The sequence below is a fragment of the Lytechinus pictus genome, chromosome 13 (assembly GCF_037042905.1).
Source record: "Lytechinus pictus isolate F3 Inbred chromosome 13, Lp3.0, whole genome shotgun sequence".
In the NCBI taxonomy this organism is placed as follows: Eukaryota; Metazoa; Echinodermata; class Echinoidea; order Temnopleuroida; family Toxopneustidae; genus Lytechinus; species Lytechinus pictus.
Genome location: NC_087257.1, coordinates 28,997,923 through 29,019,255, shown reverse-complemented (window position 1 = coordinate 29,019,255; position 21,333 = coordinate 28,997,923). Strand labels below are relative to the sequence as shown.

The 21,333-nt window shown below is 36.4% G+C and overlaps 1 protein-coding gene across 2 annotated transcripts in view; it reads right to left on the bottom strand.

Annotated features, from left to right (window-relative positions):
* The window catches only part of LOC129274208 (transcriptional repressor NF-X1-like), a 29,465-nt gene that overhangs the window by 7,262 nt on the left and 870 nt on the right, over window positions 1-21,333 (bottom strand). For both annotated transcript variants that reach the window (XM_064108581.1, XM_064108582.1), the window contains exons 2-18: window positions 19,139-20,366; window positions 17,781-18,020; window positions 17,265-17,414; window positions 16,823-16,922; window positions 16,091-16,299; window positions 15,263-15,465; window positions 14,537-14,645; window positions 13,298-13,497; window positions 11,557-11,661; window positions 10,779-10,898; window positions 7,076-7,164; window positions 6,304-6,408; window positions 5,561-5,602; window positions 4,380-4,472; window positions 4,022-4,088; window positions 2,773-2,918; window positions 1,900-2,007 (exon numbers count right to left, since the gene is read on the bottom strand). In XM_064108581.1, coding sequence (XP_063964651.1) covers window positions 1,900-2,007; window positions 2,773-2,918; window positions 4,022-4,088; window positions 4,380-4,472; window positions 5,561-5,602; window positions 6,304-6,408; window positions 7,076-7,164; window positions 10,779-10,898; window positions 11,557-11,661; window positions 13,298-13,497; window positions 14,537-14,645; window positions 15,263-15,465; window positions 16,091-16,299; window positions 16,823-16,922; window positions 17,265-17,414; window positions 17,781-18,020; window positions 19,139-20,360 — 3,308 coding nt within the window. In that variant the 5' untranslated portion in view covers window positions 20,361-20,366. The remainder of the gene's footprint in view (window positions 1-1,899; window positions 2,008-2,772; window positions 2,919-4,021; window positions 4,089-4,379; window positions 4,473-5,560; window positions 5,603-6,303; window positions 6,409-7,075; window positions 7,165-10,778; window positions 10,899-11,556; window positions 11,662-13,297; window positions 13,498-14,536; window positions 14,646-15,262; window positions 15,466-16,090; window positions 16,300-16,822; window positions 16,923-17,264; window positions 17,415-17,780; window positions 18,021-19,138; window positions 20,367-21,333) is intronic.

Here is a 21,333-nt window from a genome sequence, read left to right as displayed (position 1 = left end):
TAGAGTGGAATCAATAAAGGGGTTTGAGTATTTTAGAGCTTACGTGTGGCTTTTCTTCTATGTACCACAGCTCTTCTACATGTCAATTGTAACGTATTTTCTATTCCAAGATATCAATACAAACAAAAGTAATCGTTTAAGAGTTCTAAAGACAATAAACTATTTTTGAATAAATAAAACAAAAAGGGGAAAGGGTATCCTAGGCATGCTCCTGTTGGGTTATATCCTTTACTGTGCATTATTACAAACTGCAGAACAATAATAATAATAATAATAACAATAATAATAGTAATAATAATGATAATAATAATATTAATAATGATAAAAATATTAATATAGATAAATATGAAATATATATATAAAAGTTGCTCTATTATACCAAAAACGCAATTTGCCTTGCCGGTGGCTTTAAAACACAATATTTTTTTTTATTTAGTGTCGAAATACAGAGAGGGGATGGGGTAAATTTGGAGGGCTCCCGTGGACGTAGGCTTAAATAAAAAAATAAAAAAAACTATCTTCAGGAAACATGTTAACTGATGTCTCATAAATCCGTCTTTTCAAAGTCGATAATACAAATCAAACTGGTTTTGTGAAGTAGCGGGAATGCCGCGGGGAATGCAGTTTTGCCACTTCGGGGTCTCCAAAAGATATATATTTTAACAAAGTTAAAATATGGATTAAGGTGGGGGTACATTCGTCATGATTCATGTGCCAGAGCTTCATTAAAGCAGTAACCTGCAAAGCAATGTCTCCTGTAAATTTTCCAAGAAAAACAAATTAGAAACAAATAAAACAAAATTAATAGTATTTTACCGATACCGAAATGCATTTTGCCCGTATATACCATAGATTACGGTGTGGCAGACACACCAACAAAAGCGATACGAGAAGCCGATGGAAGCTATTGTGTTGAGATTGTGTTATCTCGAATGACATACCATTGATCGCTTTATTGTCCCGTTCGTGAGTGTGACTGTGACTTAGAGGTTGTTTTGGTCTCGTTTTAGCGCAATATCACGTCATACATTTTGACATATTTGCCCTCTTTCTAAGCAAATTAAGACACTAATACTGTCATGAAGCATATCGATGTTTTCGCTAATATATTCTCTTTCATGTAGAATGTTGACATTGTGTATTAATTGCTGTTATTTATAAAACAGTTCAGGATTCATGACAAAATACTCTGTTTTAAATTATAATTTGCATAATTTATGTAAATTAGGTAATAATAAACAAGGATATCCCAATCATTTTATGTCAATTTTCTTCCCTTTCTTACCCTAAGTGTTTATTTCCAATTTTAGGGCAGTTCTGGTTAAATATATATTCTTAAATACCTGTTTTCACTATGTCGACCTAATATGCAAATTTATGCAAATTACTTGCTTATTTGCATAGATACAGCGTGTCTCTTTGGATGAATCCTTTTCTTTTGACTCAAGGAACATTTGTGCCAAGTGGGACATTTGTACTAAAAAATGCAGCGTTCACCCCTTTTTTTGCAGTTAACAAGTCTACTAGGTGGGGGGAAGAGAATATAGGTATCGGAATCAATCCCCTAGATAATCTTTATGATATCTACGTATCATAATCACAAAAAGCTGTTGCCATGATGGTCCAAGACTTTTCTTTATAAAATCCAACAAATCATATAAGATTGAATTTGCAATAATGGAGAAAGTGGTTCAAAAGTAACACATTTTCATACTTGCACATAGCCCAGCCCCCCCCCCCATAGCATAGTAAACAAAGATCCTGACCTGGTAGGAATGAGAATGTTAAAGCAACATTTTGATTTCACAAAATTCAGGTGTTTAAATGTCTTCTTTGATGCCGTGACATATGAGAAGCAGGGCTCCTAGGTTAGGAGAGTTATTAAAATTTTTTTTTTACCTGAGTTTATTTTCTTGACTGCCATGAGGTATAGGAAGTGGTGCCCTGGGATTTAGCTCTCTCTGTATCATAGCTGTTAATGTCATGTTAGGCATGAAACATCGGTTCCTACAAAAAAAAACACATTGTTATCATGGTGTAATCAATATGCAAGAATATGACAGCGGAGTTTTCATGTGTGTGGGTTTTAAACCAAGAGAATGAAAGACTGGTTCCTTCAAAATGTAATATTTAAAACTCTTCTTATCTATAAGCAAGGAAATGAGGGAGGTATTTCCTATATGTGGGTTTAAAGCCTTGGTATCAGGTTTAACTCTCTCTAGATCGTAGCTGTTGATGTCATGCTTGGCATAAAACACTGATTCCTTCAAACTAAAACATTGATTTCTTCAAACTAAATGATTTACAATTACTTATTAGGGTGTGAAAAACAAGCTAGGAATACAGGATTTAGTTTTCTTATGGAGGATTTAAAGCTAAAGCATGAAACTTTGGTACCTTAACAATAGAATAACATTCTTAAGGTGTAATCAACAAGCCAGGAATACAAAGTTGGAGTTAGTTCAAACCCGAAAAGTTGCAGTGAGCAATGATTCTGAGAGAATGTCTTTGAAACCACAATAAATTGTAATAATAACAGCTTTTTATCTAGATTTAGTAGGTTTTAACAATGCGACATAACAATTTCATAAAGTATGGACATCTGACCCCCTACATTGGGTATCTGCCTGAAATGATTATTTTCATTGGTTCACATTACTATCATGGACCAAGAATGAGAAAAAATGGAGAATTTACAAAAAAGGTGTTGGACTTAATAAAATAATTTTCTGTTTCACAAACTGAATGATAACAGAATACATTATAACTTACTTTCTTGCTGTAGTAACAACATTCCTCTTAGGTTCTTCATCGTAGCTTTCTGATTCACAGCCGTAGAATTCAGAGAGCTCATGGATGATACGACGGTGGTTCTTGATCATGGATGGGAAGGCATGGCTTCTACTTACCTGCTTGGACTGGAGAGATAAAAAAGAGGAATGATAGAAATTTATAACAATAATATTAACGTTAACGTGGAGAAGGTTTACGGTTCGCCATGTGTAATATGAAGAAGGGAAAGGAAATACAGGCAGAAAATTGAAATGGAAAGACGAGAAAGGATGAAAAGAGGAAATTAGAGGTATTCTTTTCTTGAAAGTGAGTGAAGTCCTGAAATGACTGTAAACCAGATGAGATGAGCTGAATATGGCTTGAGTAGCGATGATTTGAGTAGTAGCAGGATGAAGTGAAGAGAGATTACTTGATGTTTCGGGCAGGTTGACTGTCCATCTTCAGGACAGTCAACCTGCCCAAAACTTTCAAGAAAAGAATACCTCGAATTTCCTCCTTTCTCTCCTTTCCATTTCAATTTTCTGCCCGTATTTCCTTTCCCTCCTTCATATTACACATGGTGAACCGTAAACCTTCTCCACGTTATAAACTCCACCATGCAAACCTACAAAGATCATCCAACTATTAGTGTTATTTACCCATGGTAGACACTTCAGTTAGGATACTGCTCTACCAGCGGGCCCTGCATGACATAAATACATGTTTGTTATTATTACCCTTCTCTAATCTAAATGCTGAGCACCTAGCAAGAAGGCAGAAGATATCATTTTTACAAGTCTTTTGTATGACTCAGCCGAGGATTGAACCCAGAACCTCCCATTCATAAGGCGGACACTCTACCACTGAACCACCATGCCCGGTTAATCAGTTCATTAGAATAAGGTGCTAAATCCCCCTAAGATCAAAAGGGAGTTTTTGATATCAAATCTATACTTCATCTCATGACATGTCAAATGTTTTACTATATACAGAGCTATTACAAAATGCATGTTAATACAGTACCCCTTTTGAGAGAAGGGTTGTTTTTTTAGAAAGGGTTAACTTACAAACTTTGAGAGCAACATTTGGTTCCAGTATAATCTTTGCAAAATACACTGCCTCCCTTCCCTGAATGATTTGTTGTAGTTGTATTAAAAAATATCTCCCTGTAATAGACCTGAGGTCACCACCAAACATTCATTTGCATGAAGACAAGTATCTAAAGTAAGTAAAAGGTAGACTTTCTTACACTTTGAGCAGACACGACCAACGCAGCAAACTCCTTCTCTATCGCAGCAACAAAGCCTGGGTGCTTCCTATTCAAGAGAAAATAAATCTTCTTCAGTAAGAGAGCAAGAATAATAAATATCAAAGTACTTAATCAGTGAAATTCATAATAGATGGATGTAATTCCTGTACAGAAAATTTGAGGGGACTAAAAAAGCGTATTTTGGATAGAAAAATATCATAAAATTTTCTCCAATCTAGACATGCATGAGATGATTTTGTCAAAAATACATTTTTCACAAAACTTGCACTGGTATTTACAATACTACAAAAAGGGGACAGTAGGCATCTCTGGAAATATTGAATATATTATGATTTACCTCGCTTGTTCTTTTAGAAATTCACCATACTGAGTTGTATTATTGCTTGGACTCATTTCAGGGTTTTTGATCTGCAATGCGACAGCAAGACGTCTGAATAAAGAAAAGAAATAAAAATTTTGCAATAAGATTCCAATATCTAATCATTACACATTTATACAAACTATTATACTATTCTATATTTAACTACAATGTACACTGTATTCATATTATCATCCTTATCCTTATAACATTCAATTATTATCTCTGTCACGTTGCTCCATTCTTTACCAAACAAAGCAAAATAATATCTGCCATCTGATTCACTGCTACAATTTAATTGGCTGAGCCCCTAACATACAGCTATACTCATGGATTTCTATTATCTCTAACAAAGCCTGGTATCAGCAAAGTGTAATCCATTTCCCACAAAATCCCAAGATACACCAACTTTAAAGGATGTATTTTTGTCATGAATTATATATGATATACAGCTGCAGGTAATAAAGATAATATTGACTGTCTTTAGTATTGCCCCTTTCAAAGAAACATATTAAAGGACTTCCAACATTATGATTCTATTTATTTATCTATATATTTTTCAAGGTAAATTGCCAATTCGTCTACTGCCAACTCGTCCACTCACCACATGGTCTACTTTCATTTAGTCTAATGCTATTCTGTCCATGAACATTTTGTCTAACAACCATTTGGTCCATTAACCATTTGGTCCAATCATCACTTTGTCTAAACACCATTTTGTCTATAACCATTTGGTCTCATAACCAGTTGGTCTAATATCCATTTCATTTTTATTAATTTTGCAAAATTTAACACTTAGTCAAATTAGACCAAATGGTATATGGAAATGGCTATTGGACCAACTGGTTATTAGAGAGAATGGCATAAGACTAAATGAAAGTAGACCATGTGGATATTGGACGAACTGATGGTAGACCAAATGATAGTAGACAATTGGGCAATTGGACGAATAGGCATTAGACGAATTGAAAATAAACCATTATATAAATACTGGATAAGGTATAGAAATAGGAGCAAGTCAAGCATAAGATAAAGACAAGGTGTTTTCTGATTCCATATGGTTGGAATTCCTTTTGAATGATGAATATACTAATCATTTACAGGAAAATACAAGCATGGTATAATTTATGGGAAAATAAAGACATGACATGAATACTTACTTATTTCTTTCTTGTAGTGAACACTCTTCATCACACAAAAGCCTGAAAAATGGAAAGAAAATTTTAAAATGAGATAACTAAGAAAATCAAGTCCACATCCTTGTCTTCTGATTGTTGAATAAAAAGATATTTTCATTTTTCTTTTAGTTGCGTTTGATCGCAACTCTTTCTGCAACAGGCGACAGATAATATCAGATGCGTTCTACTGCTCACTCATTGATGGAATCACACATTTAAGACAATATCATTATTGTGGTGATAAGTTTTATCCATATTTCAATCTCATGACAAGAACTAAATATTATCCCAAATATATACCAATCAAACACAATACTCAAGCTAGGCAACCCCCCCCCCCCCAAAGAAAAAAAAACAACCTTTGTTTGCCATAACCAAAATAACCTTCATAAAACCTGTCAACTATTATTTTTTTATTGAATAAAAAAATAAAAATAAAGGCCAACCAATAATAATTTTCATTATTTTTTATATTTATTATTTTCTTTCAAAAAAGTTGAATTCCATTTCATGATAATATGCAAAAGATCCCTACTACAAACAAAAGAAAAAAAAACAAGCTTTCAGCTTTCTTATCAACAAAATAAGAATAGAACAAAACCTTGACTTATCAATCCATATATGTTTCCTGTAACATATATTTTGTAAGGCTCTACTTATTCCTAAATATCGGAGCTCTGCATAATATTGTTAGACAGAAAGATATGTTAAAGAGATAGACCTACCTGCTGGCCTTGTTAGATCCCTTGGCACCAGTGAGCTCACTGATATCAATATCTTCATTACGCTGTAATGTCTGGATCTTACCCGCTAGCTTAGATACCGTCAATCTGTGTGTATGAGAAATTGGGAGATCATCAACTATGATTATCATAATGAATAACATCCTTAAAAAATTTTCTTCACTAAGATGATTATGATATCGATAATAACACCACCACCACCACCATCGTTGTCATTATCATCACCACCACCACCACCACCACCACCATCATCATCATCATCACCATCATCACCACCACCACCATCATCATCAACAACGTCAACTTTTTAATGGGGGCACGACCATCTCCCATCATCATCATCATCATCACCATCATCATCATCACCACCACCACCACCACCACCACCATCATCATCACCATCACCATCACCATCATCATCACCACCACCACCACCACCACCACCATCATCATCATCATCATCATCATCACCATCATCACCATCATCACCACCACCACCACCATCATCATCATCATCATCACCATCACCATCCTCATCATCACCATCACCACCACCACCACCACCATCACCATCATCATCATCATCATCATCACCATCATCAACACCACCACCAACACCACCACTATCATTCATTTTATCACTTTAATGCTTGCAACAATATCTCTTCATGACACAACTTCATTCATCTCTTCATAGTGAATTTAATCTAATATTTATTTTTTTCGTTTTCCGAAACAATATATGAATACCTACTTCTGTAAAGCCTTGTTGATCCCATCACTACCACTAGCCTGGCATTCCATCATCTGAACTCTTCTCCCACACGGACACTTCACAGTGACCTATTAATCAAAATATCAAAATGATTAGGATGGCAATCCATATGTTTGTACACCTTAACTTTGACATAAAATCAAACAAGAAATTTCCCTTATAATTCATGAAACGCATGGCTTGATATTGTTATTATCTTTGAACTAAATTTGCTCATGCTCCAATTCTCCATTAGAGCTGGAAGGTAACACCGATTGTTTGACAGCGAAAACCATGTAGTATGCCATGACGATGCTAGAGTTAAGCACCATTTTTTTTCCTTCAGAATTTATCTCCATGCCACAAATTCACACACGCTAGGTGGTATAAGAAATTTGTGTGAAAGGGTCTTCACCAACGAACGTAGAGGGAAGCAACACACAGCAGTGTTGCTATTAGGAAGGTCCACTTGATACGTGCACAATTTGGTAAGCATGCCAACGAAACCATGAACTGACACAATACACTCGGGGATTAATAGCAAAATAGAGGTTTATTAACAGATTATGACAATACTACATTCAAATGATAGAAACACAAAAATATATAAACAATGGAATAATGAGGTACTACATTTTGAAAATAAAATCATCAATAAATTATAGAATTGATTTTTTTTTTAATCTTCAGTACACGGAATTGAATTCTGTTATTAAATACACCAATCTGCTAATTTCATCCCGATTTAGCCAACCTCCTTTTGTGACCGCTCTTAAGCTCCACCACTCACTCAGAGAACCATTATATTAGATTGTAGAGTTTATTAGGTGATCTGTCAATCGACAGATCAACTATTAATTTCGTACGAATTTTCTTTTTTATTTATTTATTATTTTTCTTTATTTTCCGCCCTTTTCTTGTTAGCACAAAATCTCCAAATCTACATGATCAATTATCTTCAGAATATCATCAGATATGGGGACGTATCATGTGATGTGTATAAAACAAGTTCAAGGTCAAAAGGTCATCATGACGTAATCTAGACGCCATTTTGTAAAATCACGTTATCAATCATATCTTCATTATCAATTTAAAAAAATTAACAATATTTACATCACATTAACTTCAGGTCAAGGGTCAACTGTCCATGTCATTAAAGGTCATGTAAAGGTCACGATGCGCGCGTACTCGCGCGTCAAAAATTTTAAAATGCTCAAAATCACTTTTTGACCAAAGTAGAGTACGAATCAGGTCATTTTAAGCATTTCAAAAATTTGCGCGCGCGCACGGTTACGCGCGCGTTCTCGCGCGTAACGGCACTATAGAGCATAGGGTCGCCATTTTCTTTATATCAATGCATTGATAATATAATTCTGAATAATTTGATACCTTGATCAACCTTTTACGATAAGTAATAACGGAATAAGCCTCCATCAAAGTTTACAGCGCGCACTAACCATAGACAATATATGTGCAAAAACATGCCTATACAAAATTCATTATAGCTCTTTAGATAGTCCGTTGACCCCCGATTTTTTTTTCATATTCCAATAGTGTATAGATGGGAGATATGATTTTATGTCACATTTGACCCTTAATTTTATCATGACGTCATCAAAGTGGCGTCGAAACTCAAAATTACCACTTTGCTACCTATGACGTCATCATAGTTATGCAAATTTGACACTAACTTCTCAAATATTGGCCAATTTTCGCTCAGTTTTCAATATATTGTAGCTGAGGACATACTCTTTTTAATTTGATGGCTATATTTTCTTTTAAAGGAATGGATCATCCTGAAAAATGGCAAGTTATAGAGGCATGTCATTTTCGCTCATTTTGTGTGCAATCTCTATGGGAAATGACTTTTTCTCAAAACTGGATTTTACATTCTTCTATTTCGCGAGCCATATCTCCATTTCTTTTTGTTGGGTTTCTCTGAGCTTGGAGTATGTTGTAGCTGAGATTGTAAGCTATCGCAAGTGTGGTCTCCATTTTCCGATCAGATGCCGGGATCATGCCCGTATTTCACTTGCAAAATTGGATTTGAGATCCTCTCAATTTGCTATGTGTAAAGTCTATGGGAAATAGTGCTTATGTATATTAGTCTATGGGAAATAGTGTAGCTCAATGGGTAAGGCATCAGACTTGCAAACCTAAAGTCGAGGGTTGGAACCCAGGGGTGAACATGAGATTTTTTTTTTCTTTTCAACATTTCACAAATGGTCCTTCATGACCATTACAAGGTATATAAGTTGAAACATTGCACAATAAAATAGTTAAAAAAATCCTTTTAATATAACATGTACATGTACCATGTGTATCATTTACATCTATTTTCCAAAGTTTCTCATTTCTCTCTTTTCATGAGTATTCATCATGTTCTTTTTGTAATAGAAGTTTAGTTTTCAATATGATCATCGTATTGATGTCAAGAAACATGCTGATTGTCTTCGTGATCATGAAATCAGAGACAGATCACCTAATTTGTCCTCATGACGAATTAAAATTCTAGTTTTTTTTCATTTCCTCTTTTTCAACATTTTTGCTTGAATAGTGTTTACATCAAATATCATGCTTAAAAATATGATATATTTAGATCTGTATTTTCCTAAAATATTACATGGTGATGATTACGATTATATGACTTTGCATATCAATTATGATAACAAAGATATGTGAGGTTGATAGATTCTTCATCTAAATTTCGCTGCACCACATTAATGCATCTACACAACCCAGCGCCGGTGGTTTGACCACGCCTGGCCCGGCCGGCGTCCCGGTAGGTCGGCCGGTGCGACCGGAGGTACTCCGTTGGCTGGTATCTGAAATTCTGCATGCATGCTAACAAAAATTTGTGTAAAATTATAGAATGAAAATAGTAGCTGTGACATAGACATTGGCCCCTTGAAAGTTCATAAGTCGAGAACCATCATGACGCGATACCAGACCAAATAATTTCGGTCTAATGCTTGGGTCTAACGATAGACTAGGCCAGGACATGGCTAAAGTGCAGTGGCCGTCGATCTCTGGCTAATGGATCGCAAAAAGCTGGGTTGGATTTGTGGATATTGAATACTGTATTCATATTTTCAGATTCCAACATACACTGGAAGTGAAAATTGATATTCTAACCTTGAACATTTATTGTTGCTCAGCTGCCTTAGTGCCACAACAATGACAGACCAAGTCCATTTTCTTCAAGTCCATATCTAACTAGGTAGAGTCGCGTTGAGATAATCTTGCCAGTACAGCGCGGCCAGCGCTGTTATTCATGCAGTACGCGCACACCGACATGTGACCGGAGAAGTTTTGGCGCGGTCAGGCCAGAAGATCAAGGTCTTGGCTCTGGTGTTGGCTTGAGTAGACTTGGTAGGGGCAGCGAAATTTAGCAGAAGAACAAAAAACATTGTCATCAGTCTATATTTTTTATTTATATGCAAACTACAAAAATCATGATTACCTTTTGTTTCACCTTTTTTTCAAAATACAGTAACATTCTGATACTACTATTTAACATTATGTCCTGGATTTTTATCATCCATAAGAAATAGTAAAATTGAACAAACAAAATTCAACTCTACAATCTACTATAATGTTCTCTGAGTGAGGGGCGGAGCTTAGAGCGGTCACAAAATATGAGCGGAGAGGACCTTCCTAAAAGCAATACTGCAACGTGTTCATTGGTCTTCACCAGTCTTACCTTTGATTTACATGTAATTTGTGGACAAGGCCATCCAACATGACAGGTCACACCACATGGATGACCGCAATCTGGACGGATCACTTTACAAGGTTGCTTGCATTCAGGATCACATTCTCCCTATAAACAAAACATTTAATAAAAACCAATCCATCATACACTTTAAAACATGCTATTGGGAGACAAAGAATTAGGTTTCTGAGACCTATTCCTACCATATTATTACTATTTGGTAAAACCAATGATTATCCATTTTACAAGTTATTCATTTTCAAAGTTTGAATTCTTGTGAAATATAATGGAACGGTATAACAGAAAACACACGTAGTGTTAAAAGCAATCTCAAGTTTATAATTAGAGATAATATTTATGATTAAAATTTACAAATCAAAATAGTCAGATTTCCAACATTTTAAATATTCTTCTTTTTTTTAAAAGTAAAACCATGGATGGAATAGGACAGAAATTCAAAATAAAAAATATTGGCATACAACATTTTGATATATGATAACTAAATATACAGATGAAATGTATGATAACATTACAGAGAGCGGACATTTTCAAATGTTCACACAGAATCATTGGATAAAACATGATAGAATGATCAGAACTTATTAATTGGCCACATGATTGTTATCTTGGCACATCTTGTAATACGATATTCCCCTAAAATGGCAAGAATTTCAATAAATCTGTTGTTTTACCCACTTCCATTTAATTCCCAGTACTAATCAACCAATAATAATATGATGTCTGAAGATTAAAATCAAATGCTTACCGTATGACAAGTTTTCAGGCAATTGTGGTAACCACATGGCAGTGGCTTACCACACGGCCGACCACAGGAGATCCCTTGCAAGTGGCACGGAATGTTGTAGCGGACCTGCAACAAAAATCAAAGCAACTATTAAACTAAAACTCTACCAGTAAAAATAAAGCAAAAATCCCAAAGAGGATTGCGTAACATCCATCCCGATATCAATTTGATTTGAATACACTGAATGACAAATAAAAACAAAACAAACAGAACAGCTCAAACTTCATAAAAACCAGATATCAAATTATAAAAGTAACCACATTAAAAATTCTAAGGGGGATGCCAATTAGCACGCTAAGGATGTCAAAATTTATATATCCCTGTAAACTAATCACAAAAATTTCAATATTTTTTACGTCAATATTTCTTGCCAAATTTTAGCAACATTTTTTTACTCTGTCCACTAAAGGAACCTTGTCTAAATTCATGTCATATTTTTCAATAAACAAGATTTAACTGTGTTTTTTCCAATCCTCCTTTGCTTTGTTAGTTGCATTAATAAGAGGTTATGAAAGGAAATGATGCTCAGGGGTGTAACATATCAACAATGGGTGATTTCAAGTTCAGTGTTGACCTTCTGGTGTTGGTGTTAGGTAAATTTTTACACGAATATAACACTAAACATAAAATGAAGATGGTCCCGAAAAGTCACTAATCAATAATGTGATCTGGACCAGTTTTACAAACTCTGAACAAGTTTTGGAGCTAGGGGAAGCAATCCAAATTTTAACACCAAGGCCAACACCGGACTTGAAATCATCCAGTCGTTATAAATCCAAGGTGCATAAACATTAGGGGAGAATTTCATGAAAGGATATGTCATCCAACAAAGTCTATTTTAACCCATAGACTGCTGAATTTTGAAGTGCCCATAGGCTTTACACAGGGACCACCTGGTTCCAGTAGGCAACGGGTTAACTGACATTTACCATAGTAACAGTCAGACACTTTTGCTCCTCAGCAAATTAAATCAAAGAAAGTTGTGAGACGAAAAATGTTTATGAAATGTTCTCTCAATGGGGAATGTTTCTTGAAGACATCTGTCAGATATCTTCACAACTACTTTCTCTCAGCCAATCAAATGCAAGGATTTGCAGAAGCTTTGAGAAATCTTTCAGTGAAAATCACTGACAAAATTCCTCATGAAACACACTTATGGGGCCCGTTTAATGAAATTGTGGGGGCTAATTTCCATAATGAATCAAACACAATAATCAATGAAATCAATCATAGGAATCAATCCCGTCATCAGACTTTGCTCATCCTCATCTGTCCTCCTTCAACTATCTCATGGTCCTCGAACCCACACCCCCTATGGTGATCATGCCTTGGCCTTATGCGCTCCTAGGCTTTGGAATGCTCTCCAGGTTTACATTCGTGACTCTCCAATACTTCCAATTTTGAAGACTAAATTGAAAACCTACCTTTTTAACTGGTAGTACATCAGTAATTTTCATTGTTATCATTCCTTGTAATTTGTTAATTCATCCTCCATGCATCTTCCCTTAATTTTCGGTAGTCTAAATTTGATATTATTTTGTATTTCGTTAATTCTATTCAACTCTTCAACTCACATGTACTTATTTTTGTATGTATCCAGCGCTTAGAAACAATACGTATTAAACGCTTTATAAATATTTATTATTATTATTGTTATTAAGTTACAGGGCCCTTGTTCACAAAACCATTCTTGAAAACTTACCTCATGGCCTCCGATACAGGTCTTACTGGTAAGCTCAACACACGGTGGGCATTTCTCTTCGCTGTGGCAGTGATGACGTATGGGATGCTGGCAAGCATGCCTACGGTTACATGGCTGATGGCATTCAGGGGGTGGGGTTCCGCAGGGGATAGGGGGGTAGAGGATCTCCTGACCACAGTGACAGGTGAGTTCATCAAAACCTGTATCATAAAAGACGATGGGTTACAATTTTACTTTACTGAATACTACATGTTTTTTTGCTTTTTTTCATATACTGACTTTACATTGTAAATTTATTCATGCATTCAGTTATCTTTTTTCAATTATCTTTTTACTGTTTACACCAATGATAATAATAATCAGGAGCCCGTAACACAAAACTTAGCAATGATCATAGAACATTTTTCTACGATCGATTCCATTGATTCCATGTGCAATCAATCGTGAAAATCAAGTGTACGATTAATTGCTAACCTTTGTGTTACGGGACCCTGATATTTGTAATGCGTTTAAAGCTAAATGATAGTAGTTGCAGTAAAACACTAATTTTGTGAGAAAGTCTGTAAAACCAAGGTTAAGTAAGACTATATCATCGTGGATCTAGATCTGGTACAGTTACATAAACTGAACTTTGTGAAATCATAAAATCTAAGCTAAAATACAATCACACTGAAAATCGCCAACACAGATAGGCACAAGTGGGACAGTGTATTATTATTGCTGGAATAAAGACCCGACGGAAGTGACCGGATCCGCGCTTATTTTGCTTATTTCTCAGCAATTACACAATTTCTTCCAGAATCCTTTGGCACATATTTTTTATTCATACAAACAGACACTTGTGTGGTCATTATATTAGATTCTGTAAAAAGTCATTTTGAGACCGTTACCAAAACTGGAATCTATCTTTAAGACATGCATTATACGTATCTAAACGCTTACACATTTATTATTACCTCAGATTTCGGATTCAATCAGTCATTCCCGCAAACACACTATATGCACATACTCCACTCCCAGGGGAGTATTCCATGCAGTCACCATTGAGGCGCACACAGTACGTGACAAGCTACAATAATTTTCGCATCCTACCCCATTTAGCACCTGGGTGGAAGTATGAATGCCTTGCCAAGGGATCCTAATTCGCGGTGGGATTCGAAAATTACAACCCTCTGATTACAAGGTGAGAATCAGAACCACTATGCCATGAGAATGAAAAGCATGTTCAGACTAACTTACTTGCATTTAGACAAGGCGGACAGTTTCCCATATGACATGGTTCCTCACAAGTGTGAATGCCACACTTGAGCTTGCGTCCACACTGCTGTAAGCACAGGTGATCAGTATCCTACAAAGATAAAAGAATTAGAATTAGTCTTGAGATTGAATCTATAAGAAAAATGAAATATTCCTTGACACAAACTGATAATGGAAATGCTGATGAAAATGCATACATTTTAAGATCATTATATGCTGTTACATTTTGGAATTATAAAATATTAACTCTATTTTACTGATTATCACAAGGCCTGAACATTTCAGCTTTCCTGTGTTATACTATCAATGAATACATTGACATCTGAAGAGCATTGCCTCACAACAGCCTTTACTATAACAATCTTCCTAAATAACAAGGAAAGAACTCTTTGCCAAAATTCCTTACAAGGAAATATGTAATGTTTGTTTATATGATTTTTCCTATTAATTAAGAAGATAGGTAAAGCAGAAATAAGGAAAAATATAAAGTATGCGACGATTAAGAAAATCAAGTAAAAACAAATAGAAAAGTATAAAGCGTACAATAGCAATGCTTTTGTATTAATTCATGGGCATGATAATTTCATTAATGTTTTCGTCAATACGGATGACTTGATGTCATGAACCTTCTTCTGTCAATCTAATCTTCTAGAGATCATCAAGTTTTTACAGTGGTCATAGAATCCTTTGAATTAATGCAAAACTCACCACACAACATATCTGACCACATTTATGTCTCCCACAATGCTTCTTCCTGGTACACTTCCTGTCGCAAATGACCTCTGACCTTTCCTGTATATCCTTGCAAGGGACGTCAACGAAGCGATGTCCGCAGCGGCATTTCATGTTCGTGGTCTTCTCACATGCTGGACAAGCGCCAGAGTGGCAAGTCTGCTCACAGATGTGCTTATCTGTCGAAGTGCGATACAGAGGTCAAAGGTTAAATGGCAACAAATATTTGCTGGACCCAACAGCAGATCTTGTCCTAACAGCATGACATCACAGAGTCCATATATTTAGAGTGTTGGGGATAAATCAAATTAAAAACTATAGCATACAAAGAAATTTTTGGCAATATCACCTGTAGATGTGGGCCCCATCTTACAAACAGTTGCGATTGATTCAATCAACCTCAACTATGGAAAGCCAGCAATTTTTCAATTTATTGTAGAAAATATTATGACAATGCTGGATTTCCATTGAATTGCGATTGAACGGAACAATTGTAACTCTTTGTAGGAGGGGGCCCAGGGGAGTGTTTCATCACGTATCTTGTCATGATTTTCTTTTTTTACTGACAGATTTGCAACTCTATCTGCAACCAGACCAGGGGGGGGGTGTTTCACAAAAAGTTAAGTATGACTTAGTGTCGCACTTAAAAATCTAATTGCGTGGTGTATAAAAGGCATCACTACATTGGACAAATTATGTTATGAGGACTCGCACTACTGCATATTAATCAATAAGATTAAGCATTAAATAATCATGTGCACTGAGCATGAACGTTTGATCTTTGAATGTATTTTGAAAACATACCTGTTCCACCACACGAGAAGACTTTCTCACACTTATTAAGACAGGTATGGATGGGGTCTGTACAGGAGGTCCTCTCTACCCCACCCAGGGACGCGAGAGAGGTCTTCCCGCAGGGGCAGTGGGTAACACGGGCCGGGTCACGGCTACAGGGTTCACACTCCCCAGTATGGCACACGCTTTCGCAGTGGTGATGACCACAGTCTAATAGTCTTGAAAAGGTGTTTAGAACACGAGAAAATAAGGCGTTTAGTCTCATGATAAAAACAGAACCAACAATTATTGGTTAGAACAGAAAAAAATAAGGTGTTTAGTCTCATGATAAAAACAAAACCAACAATTATTGGTTTGGAGAAGATATGTTAATTGAAATTCATTCTTACATCTTTCATTTGAGGAAACTGACATATAAACCATTGTCTAAAGCTATCACAAAAGTTATCATGAATATATACAAGTCAAATGTCCTGTTTATTTTACATAGATATACCAGGCTGTGAGAAAGTATAGTCAGAAAGGTCTGACAATTACTATCATTACAAAAGGACGAATCAATTACTAAAACTATTGCACTTTTATTTGTATAAAAAGATTTAAAAGTATATCATTGATTGGGGTGTGTTAACTATTGAGATAAAAACCTTAATGAAATGAAAACAGATGCATATTGTAAAATGAAAACAAATGCATATTGTTCTCTTGAATAGTTGAATTCATGTGACTTTATTAACTTACTTATTGCAAACTGTCAAACAAGAATAGCTTCCTCTGGTAGAGGTTGATGACACTTCTTGTTGACAATCAACTTCCCTGCTAGATCCACCACAGTAACATTCTATAATCGAACAACAGACACAGAATATGCCAAACTTGTTTAGATACTTGATTACATAAATTATTGCGGTATGAATGTATTGAATAGTGAATAATAAACATGTTAACATGCAAGTGGGCTATATATTAAAATACTACACTGCTCAGAATGTTGGGTTAAGAAACCTGTTCAAATTTGAGCGTTTCTGACTAAGGGTGGTGGTTCTGTAATGGCTTCTGATTCGTATTTGCTTTTTAGAACTATCAAAACAAAAATCTGAATGGTCCTATATAAATACTGGACTTAATCACATTAGATAGGACATACTCTCGATCATTATCATCCTATAACAAAAGTACATACCTTGAACAATTTTTTCTTCGCAAGGACTACACTGACCCTTATGGCAGATCTCCTCACAAGCATGTCGACCACAGTTCAACAATTTACCACATTTCTTTTGGCATCGAATCTCGTTTTGAGTACCACATCGTACTGTTTGCTGGGTCTTACCTAAAACAATGGAAAAAATGAGGTTTATCACAAATATGGCAAAAATTAAAATAAAGTAATGTACATCTCAAAATTGGCTTTATATCTAATCACACAAAATAATGAAAGTATTTAGTAATCATAATGTACCACCTCCTTCAATGCAGTACCACTTCTTGCCATACATGTATTTTAAGTACAATGTGGTGAGGATAAAATAATATCTTTACATGAAATGTGGTGGGGGATAAAATAATAATCATTTACCAGAACAAAATTACAAATATTGTAATTATAGAAATTGGTTCCATTTTGGAATCAAACAACTTGCTTTTCAGGAATTGTTTTTCAGATTGAAACCTGTTCTGCCCTTTCAGGTGCACTTACCACAGTTGCAGTATTTCTGGACGTTGGAAGGACAGGGCGGGCACGGACCAGGGTGGCAGAGGATGTTACAGGTATGGGGGCAGGAGGTGGGGCGTTTACGACGACACACCTCTCCGCAGCTGTGAGGGGTTTCCCCCGGTTCCCACACAGGGTCCCTGGTCTTTCCACAGAAGCAGTAATAGACGTGCGGTATCTTGATCTCAACACCCCTGCACGCTGGGCACTGCCAACCATCGGTTCCTGTCGGGGACACGTGGAACAAAGAATATTTGAGTCTTTGCAGGATATATCGAAGGAATGATCTGAAGCCTGTAACACAAAGCTCAGCAATCATTGCACAACATTATTTCTTTTAATGATTGATTGCATGGACTACAATGTACAATTAATCATTGATATCAAGCATACGATTAATTGCTAACCTTTGTGTTACAGGCCCAAGGTGTGGATATCCTGGAAGGAAAAATCATTAGTTGACAGACTGACAAGTATGTCTCACAGTATAAACCTACAATGGAAAATGGATGTTGCTTACAATGACACCTTGCATTTCCTATTAAATTGTAATAATCTTACAAGACCAAGACTGTCAGAGAAGCTGAAAAAATTATGGGGATACACCCCGGGGGGGCCACTTCCATTGACGAGTGGATACCATGCGCGACCATGGGGTCTCGAAAAGCACCCTAAACACGTATTTTCCATATTCTGAAAATGCACCCCTTAACAAGTATTGACGTCTGAAACCCTACCCTTAACAAGTATTGGAAACAAAACGATACTCTTGGCAATTGAAATGAACCCCTAAACAAGTACAGCGATATTTTATTGTTATGTCACGGGTCCGTCGGTCGTCGGTTTTACCTTTACACACCATTTGGTTTAGTACGGCCCCACCTTCCACACCTCGCGCAAATCAGACTCTAAAAACGTAGTGTTGGGGCAAAAAGGACATCCTTTATAAAACATTTAATTTTGTTTTATCATCCCCGCAAATTTGACCCCAAACACGTAGCAATCCTAGCGAAATAGATACCCTTTTTTCATTATTTTTGTGTTTTTGACACCCTTATCACGTTACGTACGTAACGTGCCCTATGTTGAAAAAGACATCCTTTTTACGTGTTTTTTTGGTCGCGCATGGTATCCACTCGTCAATGTAAGTGGCCCCCCCCCCCCAAAGGATACACTTAAACTGGTCCACAAACATAATTAAGTCACAGGGTTGCTGTATTTCAGGAAATCTTTTCCTTCATAAAAAAGATGTCATAATGCATTTACCACAGTTTAGTGTACAATATCACATTGACGATTCCCCATCATTGCCTCTCTTGAAAAAAGAATGTTGTTTAAATTACCTTCAGCAGAAGCAGCAGGAGTTTTAGCCCATTTCTTGATACACCCTAGATGAAAGACAACATAGCACGTCTTACAGCTCCATACCCTGTCTTGGGCCTTGACTCGGTCGCAACAAATAGCACATTCATAAGACCCTGTAGAGAGTTGTTCAATGAGCGATCCTGTCTGAGTTTCAGCATTGCCTGCCTTGGATATCTTTGGTTTTCTGGTCCCCTTCTGTAGCTTACTTGCTTGACCGTTTCTTTTTCCTCTGTTACTTGGAGCAGATCTGTTCCTTGGGTTGTCTCTGTCACTGTTTTTTGGATCCTCATTAGAGTTAGTTCTGCTTCGAATTTGATCCTGTTGTCCGATATCCCTGTCATTTTGCCATCGGGTACCTTGTATATGGGATACATATTTGTCAATGTCTTTCCTATCTTGTGTGGCAGCATTGGAGGAGTCTCTGTCTGGGTAGTCTCTTGACTTTCTTGCTTGTGGTCTGGATTGTACTTGATCCATTTCTCTGTCTGCATGGTAAGACCTTCCCGATTCCCGGTTTCCTTTCCCTCTACCTCTTTGTCTCCCTCCCCGCCCCCTGCCCCTATTCCCATCCCTACCCCACTCTTCTTGACTGTCTGAATAGCGTCTTCCTTCTGCACGATTATCAAACTCTCCTGCAGCATCTCTGTCCAATCCCTTTGAACCATACTGCTGTCTACCCCCTCTGCCCCCTCTTCCTCTACCACCCCCTCTGCCACCTCTCGGAGGATGTCGGCTGTCCTCCCATCTCCAATCTTCCTGCCTATTGCCTCCACTGGTCGCTACCCCCTGTCTATCATCAGGTCTGTACCTGTCATCTTGCCATCTTTGATTGTCCCTGTAATCTCCTGTGAAATGTTGCTCATTTGGATAATGGACGTAACTGAAGTAATCTACACCATACCCTCCTCGTCCTTGACTGCCATAATCCTGGTCATGGTTTCTTCCACTGTTCCTCCTCTCACCATAATCATAATTAGTAAAACCACCTTGATCTCTTCTATAATACCCTTGTCCTTGGTTTTCTTGCCCTGGTTGGTAATACCCATCATCATACACAGGCCCGTGATTCCTGGACGATCGTTGCTGACTTCTTTGATTTGTCCTGATTTGGCTTGATGACGTTTCCTCTTCCCTATTGCGGTTTCTGTCTCCTCCACGTCTTCCTCCTTTTTCATAGTCTGATCCTTCTTGGGCTGCCATCCTGGGCTTCAATGAAACAGAATAGAAATCATAAGTCAGACATTTTGTGATCATTTAGAAGGCAAACGTACTATGCTTTGATTTGTGTAAACTGTGCAAAACAAAACAATACAAAATAAAAAAAACTAATATTAATTTGTACATTTATGAGCATTTAACAAAATTTAAAAATGTCTAATTTGTCTAATTATTATTTCATTTACTTAAATTTTAAATTAAATATGAAATACACAATTATCTAACTACTTAAACAAAGAGGTTAGAAAGTCAATAGGCTCTCTTTTATTAGATAAGCAGTTTTCAGCAGCTTCTTTTTGCCATTAAACAAAGAGGTGTTAGACTAAGTACATGTAGATATTATGCAAAATAAGTATAGATCTACCCTAACTTAGACAAAGGGATAAACAGGCCAAGTAGCAATTAGACCAAAAGACAAACTGATCGGAGTAGGATTGCACTGTGTAGGATTAGACCAAATGAAAAGACAAAGTGGGTGTGACCAGGCTGTAATATACCTTTCCTTACATATTCATCTTGTCAATGTTGTCGGCAGAGGTATTATTTTGGGGCACAGTTCAAGGAGAAACATCCCCCACAATTATTTGAATAGGAGGCCTTTAGAATTTTTCAAGAAATATGTTTGATTAGGGATGGTTAAACTATCTTCCCTGTCAATTGTTTGGCTAATTTTGCTTCTTTTTGTAAGGAAAGACCTGTGATAGGTGGTTAGAAACCTAATCAATCTCCATCCTTAAAGGGAGTATTTCTAAGAATCGTCTGAAAGGGGGGGGGGGGGGGGGGCTGGTGAACACGAAATGCTGTAAAAAATATATTGACCTCTAAAGAATAGGTTAATTTTATATTGAATCATAGAAATTGATAAAAAAAGTCAAATATGTCTTAGTGAAGAAAGGGGGAATGTTAAGAATTTATATTGATAAATTAAGGAACATGAAAAAATATGGGTGAAACT